We start from the raw sequence: 18,001 nt of genomic DNA, 5'->3' as shown, positions 1-18,001 counted from the left end.
CGATTTTCCAGGATAAACGCATTCTGTTCGGGTTAGCCCGCGATAGCAAAAAACTCGTTAAATGTCAGGGCCGACCTATCTTCAACCGGCGACAATGTCCACAAGTCGGTCGGTCTCCTGTGCACCGAGCCTTCTTGCGCCTAAACATCATTAATGATCATAATTAAATGCTGAGGCATGCGATTTACCTGCATGAACTGCATGCTTGAGCGATCCTTCGAACAGGGAAGTACGCATGATCACCCGAGGCACTCATGTTGCAGGACTCTTCACATGTAGAGTCCGGGATCCGCGTTCATCTGTCCTAAATATCACAAGGGTAACCATGGAATATTTAGTAAGTGATTCGCCTGAGCACTCCGTGTAACGCGAGTCATTCAAGTGTCATTGTCCTCCAAGAAGAGAAACTCTCCGGAGCGTTAGAACTTCAAGCTGCCGTGGTCTGATGTTAAAATGCCTTGGCGCTGCGTCATGTGACACCCGAGATTCCGAATCTTCCTTGGAGCCCTAAACATTCACCTGCTAGGCATACTTAAGTGGGTACCTAAGTATCTATTCGAGGTCCCTTTGACTTCACCTAGGCAGAGGTGTTTTCAATAGTTAGAAGTCCAGAAAGTACTTAATACTCATGAAGCGTCCGTTTTCTGGAGTTACTTAGACTGATTCCATCTGAATCAACTATCTCATTCCATGATGGGCATAATCTGTGGTATTGCACTCTGAAAAGAAAAATTGAATAAAAGGAGTGAGTCTCGAACACTTACTCAACAATGATTTTATGGCTGCCATATTACGAAATACTATTTCCAATGTCTATCCAGCAGTTTCATCTGGAAAAGGGTCAAGACTATGGTGCAAGCCTAAAACTCAATGTCCACGAATGCGATATCGAACAGGAGCTGTACGAGTCCTGAAATCCAAACATCATAGCTATCTGTCCCATAGGCTTTGGCGGCTTAGGCCAGAAAATTCGCATAGCAGGAAATCTGCTGACACAGATCCGCGGTGGAGCATTTCAACTGTACTAATGCCTGAAGATTTCCACCATAGAAGTCCTCAACGTTACACATCCATATTGGTTACTTGGAGAATTCTAGATTGACGCTGGATCAACTCGATATCAAGCCAAACATAGCACTTGCAAGCTCTTCTTGAAGCTCCATCGGATGGCATATTCGTCACGCATTACTTCTCGCGGCCTGAATGATTGCTTGTGTGGTCTCCTTTGGGCGTTCCACCATTGGGCAGTGCCCACAATCGACTTCGATCACCTTGACAGTGCTATGGCTGACCAATTTAAAGTCGTCAATCATCTTTTGCTGGTGGTCCGGAAGAACGATCCTGTCGTCTGTACATTTGATATAGGTGACCGGTATATCATAGTGACTTGTGCTAGTCATTGGCTCGCGGAACGACCCTGCCGCATGGCCAGGCATCTTGCGTGTCAATGATTCTCCGACAGGTTTTGGTAAGCCCGAGAAGATGACGGCCGCACTGCCGACGGGGTCCAGGTGAAGGTATTCGCCCTATACTTCATCAGAAGCTTTCTTCATGCCAAATATAGGATTTTGATCGTGAGATGCTTACGGAAACCTTGAAAAAGCTGTGAGACGCCTGGGGTGTCACAAACGGCGCAAAGCTATCTTCAGAGCTCTCGCCTTCATTTATCAGGAGTGCTGAAACATATACCAGACCCATAACTCCTCCAGTCTTGCCATCGCTCTGCCGCTGGGATAGCGTCATATCTTGGGTCGCTTGGGTTCCAGGTATGCCACCGTAAGAACTCATAACAATCAATATTTCCCTCCCCTCATTGGCAAGTGCTTCAATAACTCCATGAATATGTGCAGCGTCATCAGTCATAGTCCTAGGGGGAGACGTGCTCGGAGGACTAACGGTCCTCAATTCAATGGCTGTCGCTTCGTATCCAGCATCGTGGAGGTCGTCGATAACTGCGTCCCAAAGCAACGCTGCAGAACAAAATGAGCCGGGAATGAGGACGACGGTCGGTTTTTCCATCGCCATTGCTACTCTGACCAGGCTCACCTAATGGTCTTGCTTTGATCTTCGAGATATCTAGAATGAAAGCCTACTGGGATGTTTTGGTGCAGGATAAATTTTTGAAGCAACATGGAGGCAGTTCATTTTCCATGGGATTAGCTCAAAATCTTCCAATAGTACTTGATCTCCTCTCGCTAGAGCTTTGGTAATATTCGCATAGCTATTCCTGCACAAGCCTGTTTCTAAGCAAGAATTCCTGTTCTCTACCGACCTGAGCCGTTGCTGATCTCCGCCGGATATCCCGCATCCACCATTCATGATCTCAAATATCGTCCGGGATGGTCCAGCCGCGAAAAAAAAGCCAATGGAAACAATTTGAAGGATACATATATTGACAGTCTGCTAATCAAATAAGGGTGGCCGATCCCAGAGGACGGGGTGTGTGGCCGGTGCAGCCAATGAAGCAGCAGCGACTCAGACGAGGCATCACGGGCCAAAGGAGAGCGTTGACAGTAATATCAGATGCCCAACCTCTCGTGCTCGTAGTAGTAGCAGTAACTACAGAAGTGATCTTTTGACAATCTAAGAAATATCTACCAAGTGCATAAGGAGCGAAATGTCCACTATAGCGATTTGAGAGCCTTAGCTGGATGCATCTGAGAGCGATTACATCTTCGAAAAGTGTCCGCGAGGGTGCTGAACACAACACGGTAGAGGCCGCGATTGTACTTCCGCGGTACGCCCTGCGTGAGACTTCGAATGTCGCCGTGAGATCAGCCTCTAATCCCCAAATAGCCAAAACTTAAGTGTATGCATTTATACAGAAAGATTAAGGAGCTCGTGGACAAGATCCAATTCTTTACAACCTTTATTTCCTACTTTCGTCGTCAGTTTCGTTCATCTCGAAGCCACCAGGTTAGCTCCCTTAGGCGTAATAACCATTGAACTCGTTCTCAAGTCACACAATTCAGTTTATCAGAACATTCTCAACATATTGATGTAGGCTCCGGTTGTCTTCATCTAGCCTTCCTCACTCTCTGTGATCTTCAACGTCTTGATGATGTTTGGCGTGAAGAGTTTCCACAGGGGCATCAACCCCATAATTCATCAGCTTATTGATGTCGGCCAGGAAGTAACAGGCCGCCAGGGCGGTGACACCGAATGGAATTGCCATGATGAAAACGATCCTCAGTGAATCGGCGTATGCTTGCTTGGTGGCGACAACACTAGCCGCTATTAGGGCTGTCGTCACTCCTGTGGTGTTACTGAGGACAACGGTGTCGTTGCTAAGAAAGGCCCCAACAAAGGTGGGGACGGAATCTGGCGAGAGGCCATTCGCGACGGCAGCTTCAGCAATATAAGCAGGAAGCTTTTCTTCAATGCGAGTACGAAACACGGCAGCGTACATGGCGAGCGCTATTGCGCCGGCAGCAGCTCGAGACGTGGTCACAACGGCTGTCGAGGTCGCAATGAGATGATGAGGCGTACAAAGCTGTACTCCAGCAACGACAAGTATGAGAACGACACCGAATCCGAAGCCCGACATAGTCGCGAAAGCAATGGCGTTTACCGAGTGTCCTGGTTGGATGGTGGAGAACCCGACCATCGCACAGCTGAAGATAAAGAAACCCCCTGCTAATGGAGCTCGGATTGTCTTGTACTTGGTACTCCAGTATCCGAATAGGACGCTGCCTATGATACATCCGACCCAAAACGCTTCTTGACGAGCCACTACTTTCATGGGCTCGGTATCGAACAAGGCTGTCGTCCTATTGAGAGAACTCGAGTCAGTACAAGAACCACATAGATTGTCTACAGGTGTCTACAGCGCGAATACTTACTGGACTGGATAAAAGAGATAGTAGGCAGTTGCCATCATGGCTTCGACGACTATAAGAAACATCGAAATTGCTGCTGTTCTTCCAGTTCCATCAGTGCCCGTGAAGATTTCATGGTGTAGGATGCCAGTTTTCGTGCCACGCCATTCATATAGCAGGAAACCAACCAGAACAACGACACCAGTGATCACAGTCGCCAGCACTCGAACGTCTGACCATGCGTAGAGACCACCTCCGAGATTGAGGCCCGCTAGGAAGACCGAAAGACCTAGAAGAAGCAAACCACAGCCAAGTAAATCGATCCGACCAACCTTCTGCCATATCGTAAGATGATCTAATCTCGTGTGTCTCTTTGGGGGACGATAGCCAGCAAGAATTCCGAGAGTAGTGACAGCCCATAAACCCATTTGTACCCACTGAGAAAGTTAGACAAGAAGACATTTCGGAGTGTTATTCGTCAGACTAGCGCTCACATAGAAATTTCGCCAACCTCGGACACGGTCGACCTGAAAAAAGCCGCCCAGAATTACAGGACCTATCATTGCGCCTAGACAGGCAGCAATATTCATTACTGCTTGAGTCACTGCAGCAATTAATTCTAAACTCGACGACGCGGGGAGTCTTCCACTTACTTGGGCGCCACTTGTTCGGAACTATCTCGCTGGGTACGCAATATGCAAGTGGAACAGAGGCAAAGCCGAAGCCAATCAGTATCTGCGCGGCAATCACTTGGTATACTGAACTTGATCGAGGTGCTATAGCGCAGCCGATGACCGCTATGGTGCAAGATCCGACCATTATCGATTTGCGTGCTTGAAACAGATCTGAGGCAGTAGAAATGATCGGTCCGATGGTGGCTTGGACGATTGGGAGCGAGGTTAGAATCCATATCTGAGTCTGGGGTGCTTTTAGATCAGCTCCAATCGAGTTGAGCTGGCAAACTTGAGTCAGTCACAATTTTTGTGAGGTATCGTTGCCATACAAAGGTTGGTGGCCCTTGCAAAGCAACAAGCTGGACTAAGTTCAGCATGAACATAGCCCCCAGAGCAATGTAGGTGCGAACATGAAGTGATGGCTCTTCATCGACTTCATCGTATGTGATGTTCAACCCAGGGTCTTTGACTACTTCCACCCGTTCTTCCGATGTTCGTACTTTCTCGTCCATTTGAGGTAGATTGGCGGCTTCTTGGGAAATGTCTTGCCGTGGATGAGGGTGTATGGTACTTGAGAGCGTCATTCGCCAATACGGGAGAGATGAACTCGATTTTTTTCAGTATAAGAATCAAGGGTTTTAGGTCGTGTAAATCAACTTAAGATATCCATTCGTTTAGGACTATTGACTCCTGAACTTCATAGATTCCGATCCCCTATTTAACCCCATGTTCGTTCGAGTACCCCATGGGGGGTTCCGATAGATCCCCGGACTCCACGGTACGAGCCCCTACTGATATTGATGGGCGCTCGTATTTGAAGCCACACGATCAGCCATCGAGAAGAGAGGTCTCGTTGTTGAAGGAAAAGTGGCAACAAACAAGAATCAGAGCTACTTAGTGGTGGGAAGTGGGAAGTGGGATAAGGCTGACCATGCCAAGGAGGTTGACCTTCCGGCGGGACGTCCGCCGGCTATGCAAGATAGGAGAAGGGTGGCTTGGGTCGGTCCTCTTGATTTCCAATGCCAAAGAGAGCATAATCATTAAATTGCGTACTAAGACACCCTCTTGCAGGGATTACCATATTTAAGTTACTCAAAGGGTTCAGGAAAATCGAATAGTAGTGACTTCTGTTAACATTGTCAATCAAGTGTCGAGACGAAGAGCCAATCGAAGACATGAATCGCTTTGGTAATATCAACGTGGAATACAAGAAAGCCAACAGTGACTTTAGTACACGTTGGCAGGATTTCAGAATATGCACTCAAGTATTGCCCAAGGGATGGGTCAAAGCCCCTGGTCGACGGCCATTGGCGGAAGATTTGATTTTTGAGAAGGATTGCGCCATCCCACTTAGGGATGGACTGAAGATGTGGGCCGACATCTTTCGACCTTCGACTTCTAGTAACGAGCCAGTTCCCGCAATCATTGCGTGGAGCCCATACGGGAAAGAAGGAAATGGTTCGGATTTCCCAAATTCTCCAACTTATCTACTAAGGTCAGTCTAGATCACCAGGGTCTCGATGCCATCCCGTTTCGCGCTGGGATTCCTCGGAATAGGACAAGTGATCTGGAGAAGTGGGAAGCCCCAGATCCTGCTGAATGGTGTCCTCGAGGATATGCAATTGTCAATATCGATCCTCGTGGAGTATATGATTCCGACGGGGATATCGCGGTACTTGGTACACAGGTGGGCTCATTGAAGCTTGAATTCTGTTTCATTCGCACTGTCGAACTAATTTAGGTGATATAGGAGGGTCGTGACGGATATGATGCTGTTGAATACATTGCCTCGCTCAGCTGGTGCACGGGTGCCGTTGGGTTTGGAGGAAACTCATGGCTAGCTGTTGCTCAATGGTTTGTCTATCTTCGAATCGGGATAACATCATTGATAGTGATGATCGCCATTCTGACCTTACAACCCTTCCAGGTTCATTGCCGCAGAGAAACCTCCTCATCTGAAGGCCATTGCACCCTGGGAGGGACTGAGTGACTACTACCGTCATCAAATGGGCTGGGGTGGCATACCAAATTCCGCTTTTTGGGACTTTCGGTCTGGTGGTTACCACGGTAGGTTATCTGATGCTTCCAGCAGCATTGATACTAAGATTTCGATAACTAGGCAAGAATAGACTGGAGGACACGGGTGCAATGCTTCTCAAGTATCCTCTCGTTAACGAGTATTGGAACGATAAGCGTGCAAAGATAGAACTGATTGATGTTCCAATGTATGTCCTCGGAAGCTTTTCCTCAGGTCTACATACCGAGGGTTCGATTCGAGGATTTTTGTTTTCAGCTTCCAAAGACAAATGGTAAGATTGCGTCGAAGTCTGAAACTGAACGATACTGATATTCAATCAAAGGTTGCGAATTCACGATAGCCAAGAATGGTATGACCAGTATCAAGAATTTGCAGTAGACGACCTGCAGAAATTCTTTGACAGATATCTGCGCGGGTTAGACAATGATTGGGAATCAACGCCCAAAGTTCGACACTCGCTACTGGGTTACAATTGTCCATCTGTTGTAAATCGACCCGAATCTGCCTATCCGCCCGACTATGTCAAACACAATACATTCGTCCTCAACTGTGAGAATGGAACTCTGCAAAATGATAGACCTCAGAAGTCTTCGATTACCAGGTATCTTGCGGACTCCTGGGATGATGATGGCGCACATTTTACGCTCAAGTTCCATGAGTACACAGAGCTAATAGGCTTCTCAAGAGTCAAATTGTATATGTCCTGCGCTGAGAATGATGACATGGACGTATATGTCATTCTGAGGAAGCTTGATCGAGATGGGAAGCCCTTGCTGCACATCAACATGCCCCTGGAGAGCTTTCCACCGGGCACTACGGACACCGATGTGCCAAATGTCAACGTATTCAAGTATGTCGGTCCTGGTGGTAGATTACGGGCATCACATCGAAAGATCGAGCCAGATCCACACCTGTCGCCTGATCAGTGTCGCCTGATTGCTCCGGGAGATGTCTGGCACCCGCACGACCTTGAGGAGAAAATCCCCCCCGGCGAGGTAGCATGCCTAGAGATTGCAATCTGGCCAGGTGGGATGCTCTTTCAAGCAGGCGAGTCTATTCGACTAGAGATCAAGGGTCACGAAGCGACATTGCCTGAATTTCCGGCAATGGAGCGAGTTCCCAAAAACCTTAATCGTGGATATCATGTGGTCCATTCAGGGCCCGATTATCCTTCTGAGATCGTTTTGCCTTTGGTTTCTAGCAAGAGTTCCGTCTAGCATCGACAAACCTGAAGTCATAGCTCACTACCATAGTCCTAGATTTTTGAAATAGCTGACTCGTCTTGAACTCTTTGTTCATAAGGAGCAAGAGACGGATAAACTTCCATCCATACTATTTTCCGAGCAAGTCAACTTCTTGACCCCAGGTTGACCAGAAAAGGGCCTGCTGATAATCATCAAAAGGGTTAGGATTGTTACCAAGCCATGTAAAACAATATTCAACACCCTCGCTCATGTCAGCTTCGTCTCCAACGGCTGGAAGCACAGTATCAAAATTTATCGGGCTACTCAGACTTGCAGAGTTCAATGCCGAGGCCCCAAAGATATTCTGTGATTTCAGTATGGTACTAGAACTTTCAGGCTTCAAGACTGGCTGCTCCACGCCCTTTGCGCGGGCAAGAGCACGCTTGATGATGCAAATGGCGTTCCTTGCAACCATGCATTCTTCCATGGCTTGAAGGACGGTGATGGCGCGATCAATGTGATTGAACATGATGTCAAGGTTCTGACTTGAGGTCGCGAATTTGCGGAAAACAGCGGTCAGCAAGATGCTCGCTGCGAATAGTGTGTAGGTCGAGTTGTAGAACCTGCAAAGAACCAAAAATAGTCAACATGAGAGGTGACCTTGATATGCAGGAGTGTGGAGGATTGGCCAGCAATGTCCGTACCATGTTTGAAAGAAACTGTAGTTTGAGAAAGTGTCGTAGATCAAGTCAATCGCGCAACACGCAGACTCGATGGATATTTCTCTTGACTCTCGAACTTGTGCCTCTTGTTCTGGGAGAAAGTTCTCTGACTCACTCATAAAGACACCATGCGTAATCATTCGGAGATTTAGATAACCTATGAATAAAGTTAGTAATCACAAGGAGCATCGCTATCAGAACATACGAAGGTCAAGAACAACTGTCTGCTTCTTGGCATAGTTCGCAGAGTTCTTAGACTTCAATGAATATCCTGTGGGTCTCTGATCAGCTGACTGAAAGTGAAGAGGAAGATTTCGTCGCCAGTTTTGGAGATCGGTTTCCAAGTTTTGGACTCGGCGAAGTCGTTCTTCCACAGTGTATGTGTCGGTATAGAGACGGAGGCCGACATTCCTCATTATTCGAGATAGCTCAACCATTGAGGGAACAACTTGAAGCACATAGCCCTCCAGAACGGTGTTTGCAATATCTAAATCGAATACGACTGGTAATACCTGATTGTGATACTCGTCGGGACCTAGACTGTCTGGTCTTCCCAAGGCAAAGCTCGTTTGTCTAAGGCTTTGTAAGCGTTGCGTTCCTCGATCGAAGCACACTTACATGTCCTGACAGTAGATTGCCCTGGGTATCATTAGCTGGGAATACTGCCATGACGCATATAATTCTATGGATAAAACTCACCACCAGGTCCTGGACGCCACGCTCGAAACGTGGGAACCTAGATCTGATTGTAACACCGGCTTCCTGTTGATCCCAATTGCTAACGCCGTTCTAGCCGCCTGGCCAGAGTAAAGGTATGCAACTTCACAGATCATGTCTTAGTGATCTAGGGGTCTTTACAAGGTCAAGAAGTCCCTACCATGGGGGTTGAGCTCATGTTGATAAACTTTGCTCTGGACGCAAATGATCATTAGCTTCAGGGATACAGTCGATGTTTTCAAGACTTACTATCATATAATAACACTGGGCAATTTCAATATCTGTAGCTGAGCCTAACTTATTGATTGCGCTCAGAGATTCGCTAAGCAGTTTCCGGCTCCAAACGGATCGATGACAACCATGCTTGTCCCAATCCTCAGATGTGGTGACAAGGCAGCCTAAACTTAAAGTCGCGTAGTAAAGGGCAATAAAAGACAAAGGTGGGTGTTTGGGATGGTCGAACCAAAGACTTTCGCAACGACTCATGAATGATTCCTCGTCAATTAGTGGCTGTATATGAGCTATGTTGGTAAAATACGCGTCCAAAAATCTTTGAGCGATGCGGAAGTAGTAACGCTCTGCTGGCGGGCTGCTGTTTGCTCCTGGGGAGGTTGGTTGGGTGGTGAACGGTGTCTTGAATTCAGGATTATGTACCAGAGAGGTTAATGATCGTTCTGATGGCCATGGCCCAACTGGGCCTGATGCATGGTTGTCGGACATAGATTCAATCTGGCGTATAAATGATACAGATGAGGAAGCACCATAGAATTCCAAGTTGCTGGTGTGAGGATGTGTGTCCGTCACTTCAGATGCAGGTACCAATGGACTCAGAGTGAGTTGCTCCGCTCCAGAGAGGTCAGTCGACAGCTTTTGCCGCTCATTATTTTCTGAATTGACCTGCAGATGAGGATCTTGACCTTGGAGGCTGGCTACGGTATCGAGGGGCCTATTGAGAATCAGCATTTGGGTGCCCGATGAGTTTACATAAGCTTGCCTTGCAACTCTGGCTCTCTTATCCTGGATCTGCCGAGAATAAATGCATTCAAGATCATGCTCTGCGATTTGATTTCAACTCGATATTCTAGCCGGCCCTGGTATACTCACCAACGCAGTAAGTGCATGGCTGGTCCTCTGAACATCGATTTTTCCGGATGCGGCATACCTCACACGCCTGGAGGGCTCTGGGTCTTTTACGCCTGCCAGCTTTCTGCATAGTCACAAATAGATGAGGTGTCGAGGGTTAGGTGAACCTTTGATTTGATGACGCAAATGAGTCGCTGAATGATGATTACAGTAACGAGGAGGGGAGTACAAAGAATCCGGTGGGACTAGATAGTTGGAGGGATTACTGTACCTAGGTAGTTAAAGGACTTTCATAACTATCATTAATAATACAATGTCTGAGCTCCCCTAAATAGCGCCGAAGCTCAGCATCATCGGGTGATGATCTGATGGTGACCCCGCGGTTCCAGGTCCTCATCAACATATGAGACGAATACTCTTGCCCGAAACGCTTGCCCGGAATTTCATCACCACACCTTTTCAGTGTTGCACCAAGCAGTCGCACCTATTGTCAAACCTCCAGGATGCCACTGGGTCCTGTCTGAGCCGGAGGCTTTAACCGGAATTTACTCCGTCTAGTTACCTAGGTAGGTACCGCTGCTAAAGCACAAGACTTGAGGGTTTAACCAGCCAGCTGACAGCCAGCAGTGTCCACTCCCCTTTATTTTGGCAGCCCAGTACTGCCTAGGTTCTTAATCACTCTTCAACTTGAGGTCCCAGTGAGATCCTTAAATGATTATGTTCTGGATTGCCACCTTCTTACAACATGAAATACTTATTGATAAAATCGATCTAGATTTATTCCCGCTAGCTCCTCCTACCTCCCTAATACTCTCAAAGCTGCATTTGATGAACTACATGGCATCCATCATTTCCGATTAGCCACGAAATCGAGCTTAGCACAATCAAAACGACTGCTTGGTGGCCGGAAAATCCCACTCTTGCTCATATGCAGTGATGTGCGATGTTTGGCGAGCTCGCTTTCAAGGAATACGGTAGAGCTTCCCAATGTCCTAACGGCAAGGATGAGCTTATTGTTTGACCTTTATAAAGATCTTGCCGCTTGCTCTGCCAGTGGCTTGCTTCTCGAAAGCCTAAAATCCATGTTAACTCAAGGAAATTCTTACTAAAACGAAGAAGGAGGAGAGAGAATACCTTCAAAGCATCTTCCATGCTGAATGTTGAGTCAACTGGGATTTCTTTAATCCATCCTTTCTCAACCCAATTCGAAGCAATCCCTGCATTGGCACCGGAAGGGTCGTTCATTACGCCCTTATAATTCCATCCAGTACCTCCAAGGAATCTCGGCCACCAGCTTGGAATCAGGCTCTTCATAAAAGGATTTTCGATCGTGCAGAATACTCCACCTACTTCAAGGTAGCCAGCAGACCTATCATAGAGTGTCATGTCACCAACACAATCAATGATAGCGTTGAAAGGATCACTCCCAGGCTCAGCACGCCTTTGTATCAAAAAAGCATACAGATCTCTATGAGCAGTATAGTCGATAACCTAGGGAGACACTGTAATCAGAAATGTACGTTGAGTGAAGGTGAGAAACCTAACCTCTTCCGCTCCCAGCCTCCGAACAAGAGCCTCATTTCTTGCAGAGCAGATGGCTGTGACATGAACGCCCATCGCGCGAAACACTTGGATCAGGACACAGCCCACACCACCACTTGCCCCATTCAATAAGACTCTGTGCCCGTGGTAGAACTTGGTACTTTTGAGTAGCATTGCACTTGTTTGTCCTGCGACCCCTAACAGCCCAGCGGCCACAGATTCAGGGAGATCTCTGGGCTTTTCTACAACCGCGTGGGCTGGAAGCACGATATATTCGGCGAGCGTACCCGCGCCGCGAAAAATTGACATCGTCAGGACTGAGCCACCGACGGTCATTCCCAGCTGAACCTTGCTTGAAGGGCCAGAAAGATCATGGCCGACCTGGACGATCTCCCCAACAAAATCGATTCCGGGAGTGGCAGGGTATCTGAACGGTATCCAAAATTCCATCAACTTATAATCCGCTGGGTTGACTGCCACGTATGATACCCTTATCATGACTTCTCCAGCCTTGGGAGCGGGAGGAAGAGGAACATTGGGTTTGAGTCTGAGTACCTCATTCAGCTTTCCTCGTCGATCGTAGCCCCACGTCTTCATCGTTTTAGGTAAGTCTGCCATTTGAGTAAAGAAGATTGCAATTCCAATAGACTGCTCACGAACTGATCTGCCATGATTGAAAATGAAAACCGTTGACTCGAGTTCTTAAGCATTGATGCATTTGCACTTCGGTACTCAAGAATGTTCGAAAACGACAAGTCTAGCCGCATTGACCATGCCTTTACGAAATCGCGATTAGCAATTAACAAACCACTTTTATTGCCCAGCCTCGGCCGTGCTGGTATGAGCCCGAATCCCTGCCTATTTTGCAACGGTCAATTTCCTTTTTCGTCATTTGAATTGGACCAAGACGACCGCACTTCTTTCTAAGCGTCGTTTGGTTTTCGCGCTAGCGGTTCCATATTCCTCTTTCACTTTTCTCACTGCCCAAGATTATCATGCAGCACTCTCTGAAAGCCCTCCCATAGCCTAAGCAACAACCATCCATCGGCCATGTAAGGTCGATATGAGTGTAGCGCGACAGGCCGAAGGCAGGGGTAAGGATGCTGAACCTCAGCAAAACTATCCACAGCGTCCTCCCCGAGCCCAACACCGTCGAACGCGTGCCGGCTGTGAACGATGTCGCACACAACGCCGTAAATGTGATGAGCAAAAGCCAATGTGCAAGCGTTGCATCAATGCTAGGGTTGAATGCAATTACGTCAGGCAGATAGCCTTTCTCCAGCATAAGTCAAAATATCTGCCATTCGAATCTGGTCTGAAGGGAGCTGCGGCGCCCACACATGCAACCTATGCCTCACTCCAAGTTAGTGGTCTAATGGTACCGATATGCTAAGGCACTGACGGCGTCTGTCTTCAGTTTTTTATCGAGCCCAGCGTTGATGGCGCTCTAGAGGCTGCTGGTTCCTTAGGGAGTGAGCAGGATGGCGGTCATCAAGATGAAACGGAAAACGCCCAACCCGGGATGGATACAGTGTCTCAGCAAGTAGAATTACCGCCTATTGAACATCGGGATGAGCACTTGGCTCCCGAGCATGTCGGCGAGGCTTTGGTCCCCGCCACGCAAAGTGTGGACGACGGTGAGTCAATTTATGCCCTGGCGAGCATTGAGAGAGCTGACCTTGTCAGGGCCTCGACAGATTCCTGGCGAGACGTTGAACAAACACTGGCTACCTCCAGCGGAGCAGTGTTTATTGGTGCAAGACGACTTACGGCTTTTGAGACACTACATTCACCATGTCGCACCCTGGGTGAGCTAAATTCAAGCATATACCTTAAGAGAGGCTACAGTACTAACTTCGTCCTGTACACGAGCAATAGCTTGACGTATACGATCAAAGCAGAACTTTCGGCATGGCGGTGCCCAGATTCGCGATGTATTCACCCAGTGTGATGAACGCTGTTTTACAGCTCTCGGCGTCATCCTCCGGACTGCCTGTAAGTCCAGCAGGTCTTCGGGGAGCAGGAGCTTCGTATTTGATGGCAGTGTCTATCGAACCGGTCAAGCAGTCACCATTATCTATTCTTGGTATTGTTACGCATTTTGTCCTCTTGAGAGTGAAACAATATGTTGAAACTGTACCGGAAACCTGGGCCGGGACATTTCACGGAGGACGGATCCCTAGAGACCTTAGAAGGGATGATTTCGCCGATATTTGTCATAGACAAATATGGCAGGGTTCATTCGCTCTTATGGCAAGGCTCGGTAAGGCGTTCTCCCTATTGCTCTCCCTTGCCCCTTGAGAACCTGGCTAATCCAAAGCCATGACGGAAAGAGATCGCGCATGCACTTATGTTCGAAACCGCTCCTTCCATAAGTTCAGATCTCTTTCGTGAGCTTCTGCTGCCATCGGACAATGCGATGATAGAACACGGCGACTCCAGTAAAATACTGGCGACCAGTCTTCACTGCCTCACTCTTCTAGGTGACGTGATGACCCTTTGTCTGCCACCTTCCGATGAAAAGGAGACACCACCGGGAGAACGCTCAACAATCGCACGAGAGAAATCGCAACCAGGCGAGTGGACAGCCCTGCTATCGAAGTTGTGGGAGTGGTACACCAATCGACCAGTGGAAATGCAACCACTGGCAGAATTCGATCATGATGGGGAGACACAATTCCCAACTATCCTTTTTACCACTCCTGTCGGAATTTCAGTCAACATGAGTTACCATGCTGCTATGTTTCTACTGCTCGATCGCTGGCCACCGAATCTCTCCCTTTATGACTGTTTCAACGTGATCGGAGCAGACCTAACCCACATGTCGCCGGATAGCCATGCGCGCCGAGTGTGCGGGATTGGCATAAGCAGCGACCCAGAGAATACCAAGTGCTGGGATCCATGCATCATTGCAGCATTCTCATTAGCAGCTCGAACGACGACAATACCGAGTCAAAGAAATGAGATACTGTCCTGCTTGAACCAAGTTCGCCGGGCGGGGTGGCGCATCGACGGACTGGTCAGGAGGTTGCGCGATGAATGGACATGATATGCTAGTTAGCCATGATGAATTAGCGTCAGATCTCCATCTAGTAGGACTACTTGGGTATACAGCAATTCCCCATGATACTGGTCGGCGCCAGATCCCCAGACTCTTCAGATCAAATTCGACGGAGAAGAACCAGCGGCCAAGAACGCCGTGCCGATAGCCGGCAATCCACAAGGCTGGCAAATAAACGTCTAAGCGTTTGTAGTTAAAAGACTCTGCGGCCCGGAATCGCAGCTTTCACCATGCATCTTTGATAGCCGATCTCGATAGTCCCCTTCCCACGCGGCACTCACCGCCTAGAACGACCACACGGATATGGGTTTTACTAACCGCGGGTGATTTGTTGGGCGCCGATGCCGCATCAGAATCCCCATGATTCTCAGCGCTCGCCATCTGCAAGAAATCGTCACTGCTTTTGCAAAAAGACCTCATGGGACGTCGGGGTAGCATCCGTGCTATCGCATCATGCCCGACCACTCTCAATACAGTGATTTCCCGTTAGACAGAGAAAAAAAACCAATTCCCATTCTCCCTTGCGCAAGCAATACTAGCTAACCTAAGAACTTACGCTTCCGAGCACTTGTACTTTTTAATCGTCAATGTTGTCGGCATCTAAGTAAATCTACGAAAACGCTGTTTCTCATTTCTCAATAGCCTTACGCTTGCGAATGACCATGTCTAGTACGGTCACGCGACCGCTGAAATGGTTCTACCATGAATTCGGCATCGACTCGCTGCAGGCAACCGGGCGAAATGCCTACCTCATCATCCTGGCTCGGACATTTCGAATGTTTGCGTACGGGACGAATTCATTAATCCTAGGTAAGTTGCTGAGCAAGACTCTTTTTTTTGTTACCTGAAGAAGTGGAAAACATCCATTCGAATCGGCACTCTTCCCCCTGCCCCCTGCTTCAAAGGATGATCCTTTTGACTCATGTCGAGAAACCTAATAGCCATCTTCTTCTCCTCGTTAAAATACTCGGACCACCAAATCGGCATCTTCATGACCCTGACACTGTTGGGCGATGTCTTTCTCGGGACGTTCCTGACACTGATCGCCGACCGGGTGGGCCGACGAAAAATGCTGATGGCGGGCTCGGTGCTCATGGTCCTCAGCGGGATCGTGTTCGCCATCTTTGAAAACTTCTGGATCTTGCTGATGGCTGCCATCCTGGGCGTGATCAGCGTCACTGGGGGCGATTTCGGTCCCTTTCGGAGTATCGAGGAGTATGTCTCCCCATTTTCCTTTCCTCGAACACTAGGTAAGTTGAAATCTTTGGCTGGTCCTTGACTGACTCGCCTATCGCAGATCAATGCTGTCACAGTTGACGACCCCGTCGACCAGGGCTGATACGTTAGCTTGGTACGTGACGACCTCGACGCTGGGGTCCAGCGCCGGGAGCGAGGCATCAGGACGCATCATCCACTACCTGAAGGATGGACGAGGGTGGACGGAAGTGGAGACGTATCACGCGCTGTTTTGGGTGTACACGGTGATGGGCGTCGTGAATGCACTGCTGGTCCTACCACTGACGAGCGCGTGTGAACTGGGCGCCGATAAAGGTTCGAGCAACGAGGCATACAGCCAGGTGCCCCAGGACGAAGATGTGCAGGAGATGAGCGAGCGACGGAGTCCACCTCGAGACAACAGTCGAACCACCGGGTCCGCATCACCAACAACAGCAGCAACAGCGACGTTCGAACCACCATTACTCGAAGCACTACCACACCAACCACCAACCCTCGCAGGCCGCATCAAACACTGGCTCACCAAGAATTTCACGCAGATCTCCTCGACAACGCGCAGCATCATGTACAAGCTGTGGTTCCTCCTGGTGATCGACTCGCTCGCGGACGGAATGGTCCCCTACAGCCTGACGAACTACTACATGGACACGAAGTTCCACCCAGCGAAGTCCACGCTTGGCGACATCACGTCTGTCAGTTACTTCCTGGGGGCGATCGGGGCGGCGTTCGCGGGGCCGCTGGCGCGCAAGATCGGGCTCATCAACACCATGGTCTTCACGCACGTGCCGTCGTCCGCCGCCGTGCTGTTCTTCCCGCTCCCACCCTCCCTGTGGCTCACGGCGGGACTGCTGCTCGTGCGCACCGGCCTCAATAACATGGACCAGGCGCCGCGCTCGGCGTTCATCGCCGCCGTCGTCAAGCCCGAGGAGCGCACTGCCGTCATGGGCATCACCAGTATGGTGCGCACGCTGGCCGCGATGATGGGCCCGTCCGTCACGGGCCTGTTGGCATCAAACCAAAAGTTCTGGATCGCGTTCGTTGTCGCGGGCGTGTGCCGTCTGCTCTATGATTTTGGCTTATATGCCATGTTTGTGAATATGAAATTGCATCAGCATGAGGGTGGGGATGCCGGGGAGGGGAAATATGGCGTGTCCTCCCTGCCAAACGGTCATCGAAGGCGTGACTTTGATGAAGAGGTGGAGTTGGAGATGGGCAGTCTTGCAGGTTCCTCGTCGAGGTCGTCTTCTTCCTCAGACGGTGCGTATGGCGAGATAGCGACATCCAAGTCCAAGTCGGGATTGAATGCGAACCACTCGCAGATTGGCAGTGACAACGGCGGGCTCCAGATACCATCTGTGGCACAGGGAACACATCCAGAACGAGTCCGTAGTAGGAGTCCGCATCGATCGACGGCTCTTATGGATTAAGGAAATTGGTCTACATTTGGTGACGAACACAGTATCCATCAAGAATGGCGGGAGTTCTCATTCTATCGGAGGGAGATTCAAATCTGATGCACGTGGGTTCCCCGTTGGCTAGATGGCATTAGCTGGGGCGTCAATGATTACGCAAATCCATATACGAAGATGAACTACGCATAGAAGGCCAAGCAATATGCTTGCTTACAACGGGATTCCTCGGATGATCTGTCGCTGATTGTGACGCAGTAGTATGCCTAATTCCAATACATTTGCTCCTCTGGCTCAGCATGTCGATTGATCTTCTAACGACAGGGAATCCACATGCAAAACTCGAAGAACTTCCAAAGGTGACGTCGAAGGGCTAGAAAGCTAGTGGACGGAAAAATCCTTAGAAAGACGGGTACATGGCGGAGAGTAAGTCCAGGCACTATAACATTATGAATATGTATGTTTGATCCTGTAAGACAGGATTATCAAGAGCAATCAATCGATACGCATGCAAGTA

General features: G+C 48.9%; 5 protein-coding genes across 5 annotated transcripts; 2 read left to right on the top strand and 3 right to left on the bottom strand.

The window, feature by feature from the left end:
* Nucleotides 1–1,178: 1,178 nt before the first annotated feature.
* Nucleotides 1,179–2,019, bottom strand: LTR84_000146 (uncharacterized protein; the record flags this gene model as incomplete). Its single annotated transcript, XM_064843777.1, has 2 exons — nucleotides 1,179–1,526; nucleotides 1,588–2,019. 2 exons carry the CDS (start codon nucleotides 2,017–2,019, stop codon nucleotides 1,179–1,181), a joined length of 780 nt encoding a protein of 259 aa, XP_064711637.1.
* A 1,012-nt stretch (nucleotides 2,020–3,031) lies between these two features.
* Nucleotides 3,032–4,160, bottom strand: LTR84_000145 (uncharacterized protein; the record flags this gene model as incomplete). Its single annotated transcript, XM_064843776.1, has 3 exons — nucleotides 3,032–3,770; nucleotides 3,843–4,107; nucleotides 4,151–4,160. The coding sequence occupies 3 exons, from the start codon at nucleotides 4,158–4,160 to the stop codon at nucleotides 3,032–3,034; spliced, it is 1,014 nt and encodes a 337-aa protein (XP_064711636.1).
* A 1,507-nt stretch (nucleotides 4,161–5,667) lies between these two features.
* On the top strand, nucleotides 5,668–7,747 carry LTR84_000144 (uncharacterized protein; the record flags this gene model as incomplete). The annotated part of the gene is made up of 6 exons (XM_064843775.1): nucleotides 5,668–5,950; nucleotides 5,998–6,179; nucleotides 6,243–6,346; nucleotides 6,420–6,559; nucleotides 6,612–6,801; nucleotides 6,853–7,747. 6 exons carry the CDS (start codon nucleotides 5,668–5,670, stop codon nucleotides 7,745–7,747), a joined length of 1,794 nt encoding a protein of 597 aa, XP_064711635.1.
* A 115-nt stretch (nucleotides 7,748–7,862) lies between these two features.
* LTR84_000143 (uncharacterized protein) lies at nucleotides 7,863–8,555 on the bottom strand (the record flags this gene model as incomplete). Its single annotated transcript, XM_064843774.1, has 2 exons — nucleotides 7,863–8,305; nucleotides 8,552–8,555. 2 exons carry the CDS (start codon nucleotides 8,553–8,555, stop codon nucleotides 7,863–7,865), a joined length of 447 nt encoding a protein of 148 aa, XP_064711634.1.
* Nucleotides 8,556–15,501: 6,946 nt separating this feature from the next.
* Nucleotides 15,502–17,502, top strand: LTR84_000142 (uncharacterized protein; the record flags this gene model as incomplete). The annotated part of the gene is made up of 3 exons (XM_064843773.1): nucleotides 15,502–15,649; nucleotides 15,781–16,054; nucleotides 16,137–17,502. The coding sequence occupies 3 exons, from the start codon at nucleotides 15,502–15,504 to the stop codon at nucleotides 17,500–17,502; spliced, it is 1,788 nt and encodes a 595-aa protein (XP_064711633.1).
* Nucleotides 17,503–18,001: the final 499 nt, after the last annotated feature.

This window comes from Exophiala bonariae, assembly GCF_035927105.1.
Source record: "Exophiala bonariae strain CCFEE 5792 chromosome Unknown scaffold_1, whole genome shotgun sequence".
NCBI classification, from domain to species: Eukaryota; Fungi; Ascomycota; class Eurotiomycetes; order Chaetothyriales; family Herpotrichiellaceae; genus Exophiala; species Exophiala bonariae.
The sequence above is the reverse complement of the archived record's forward strand: the minus strand, read 5'-3'. Positions and strand labels throughout refer to the sequence as shown.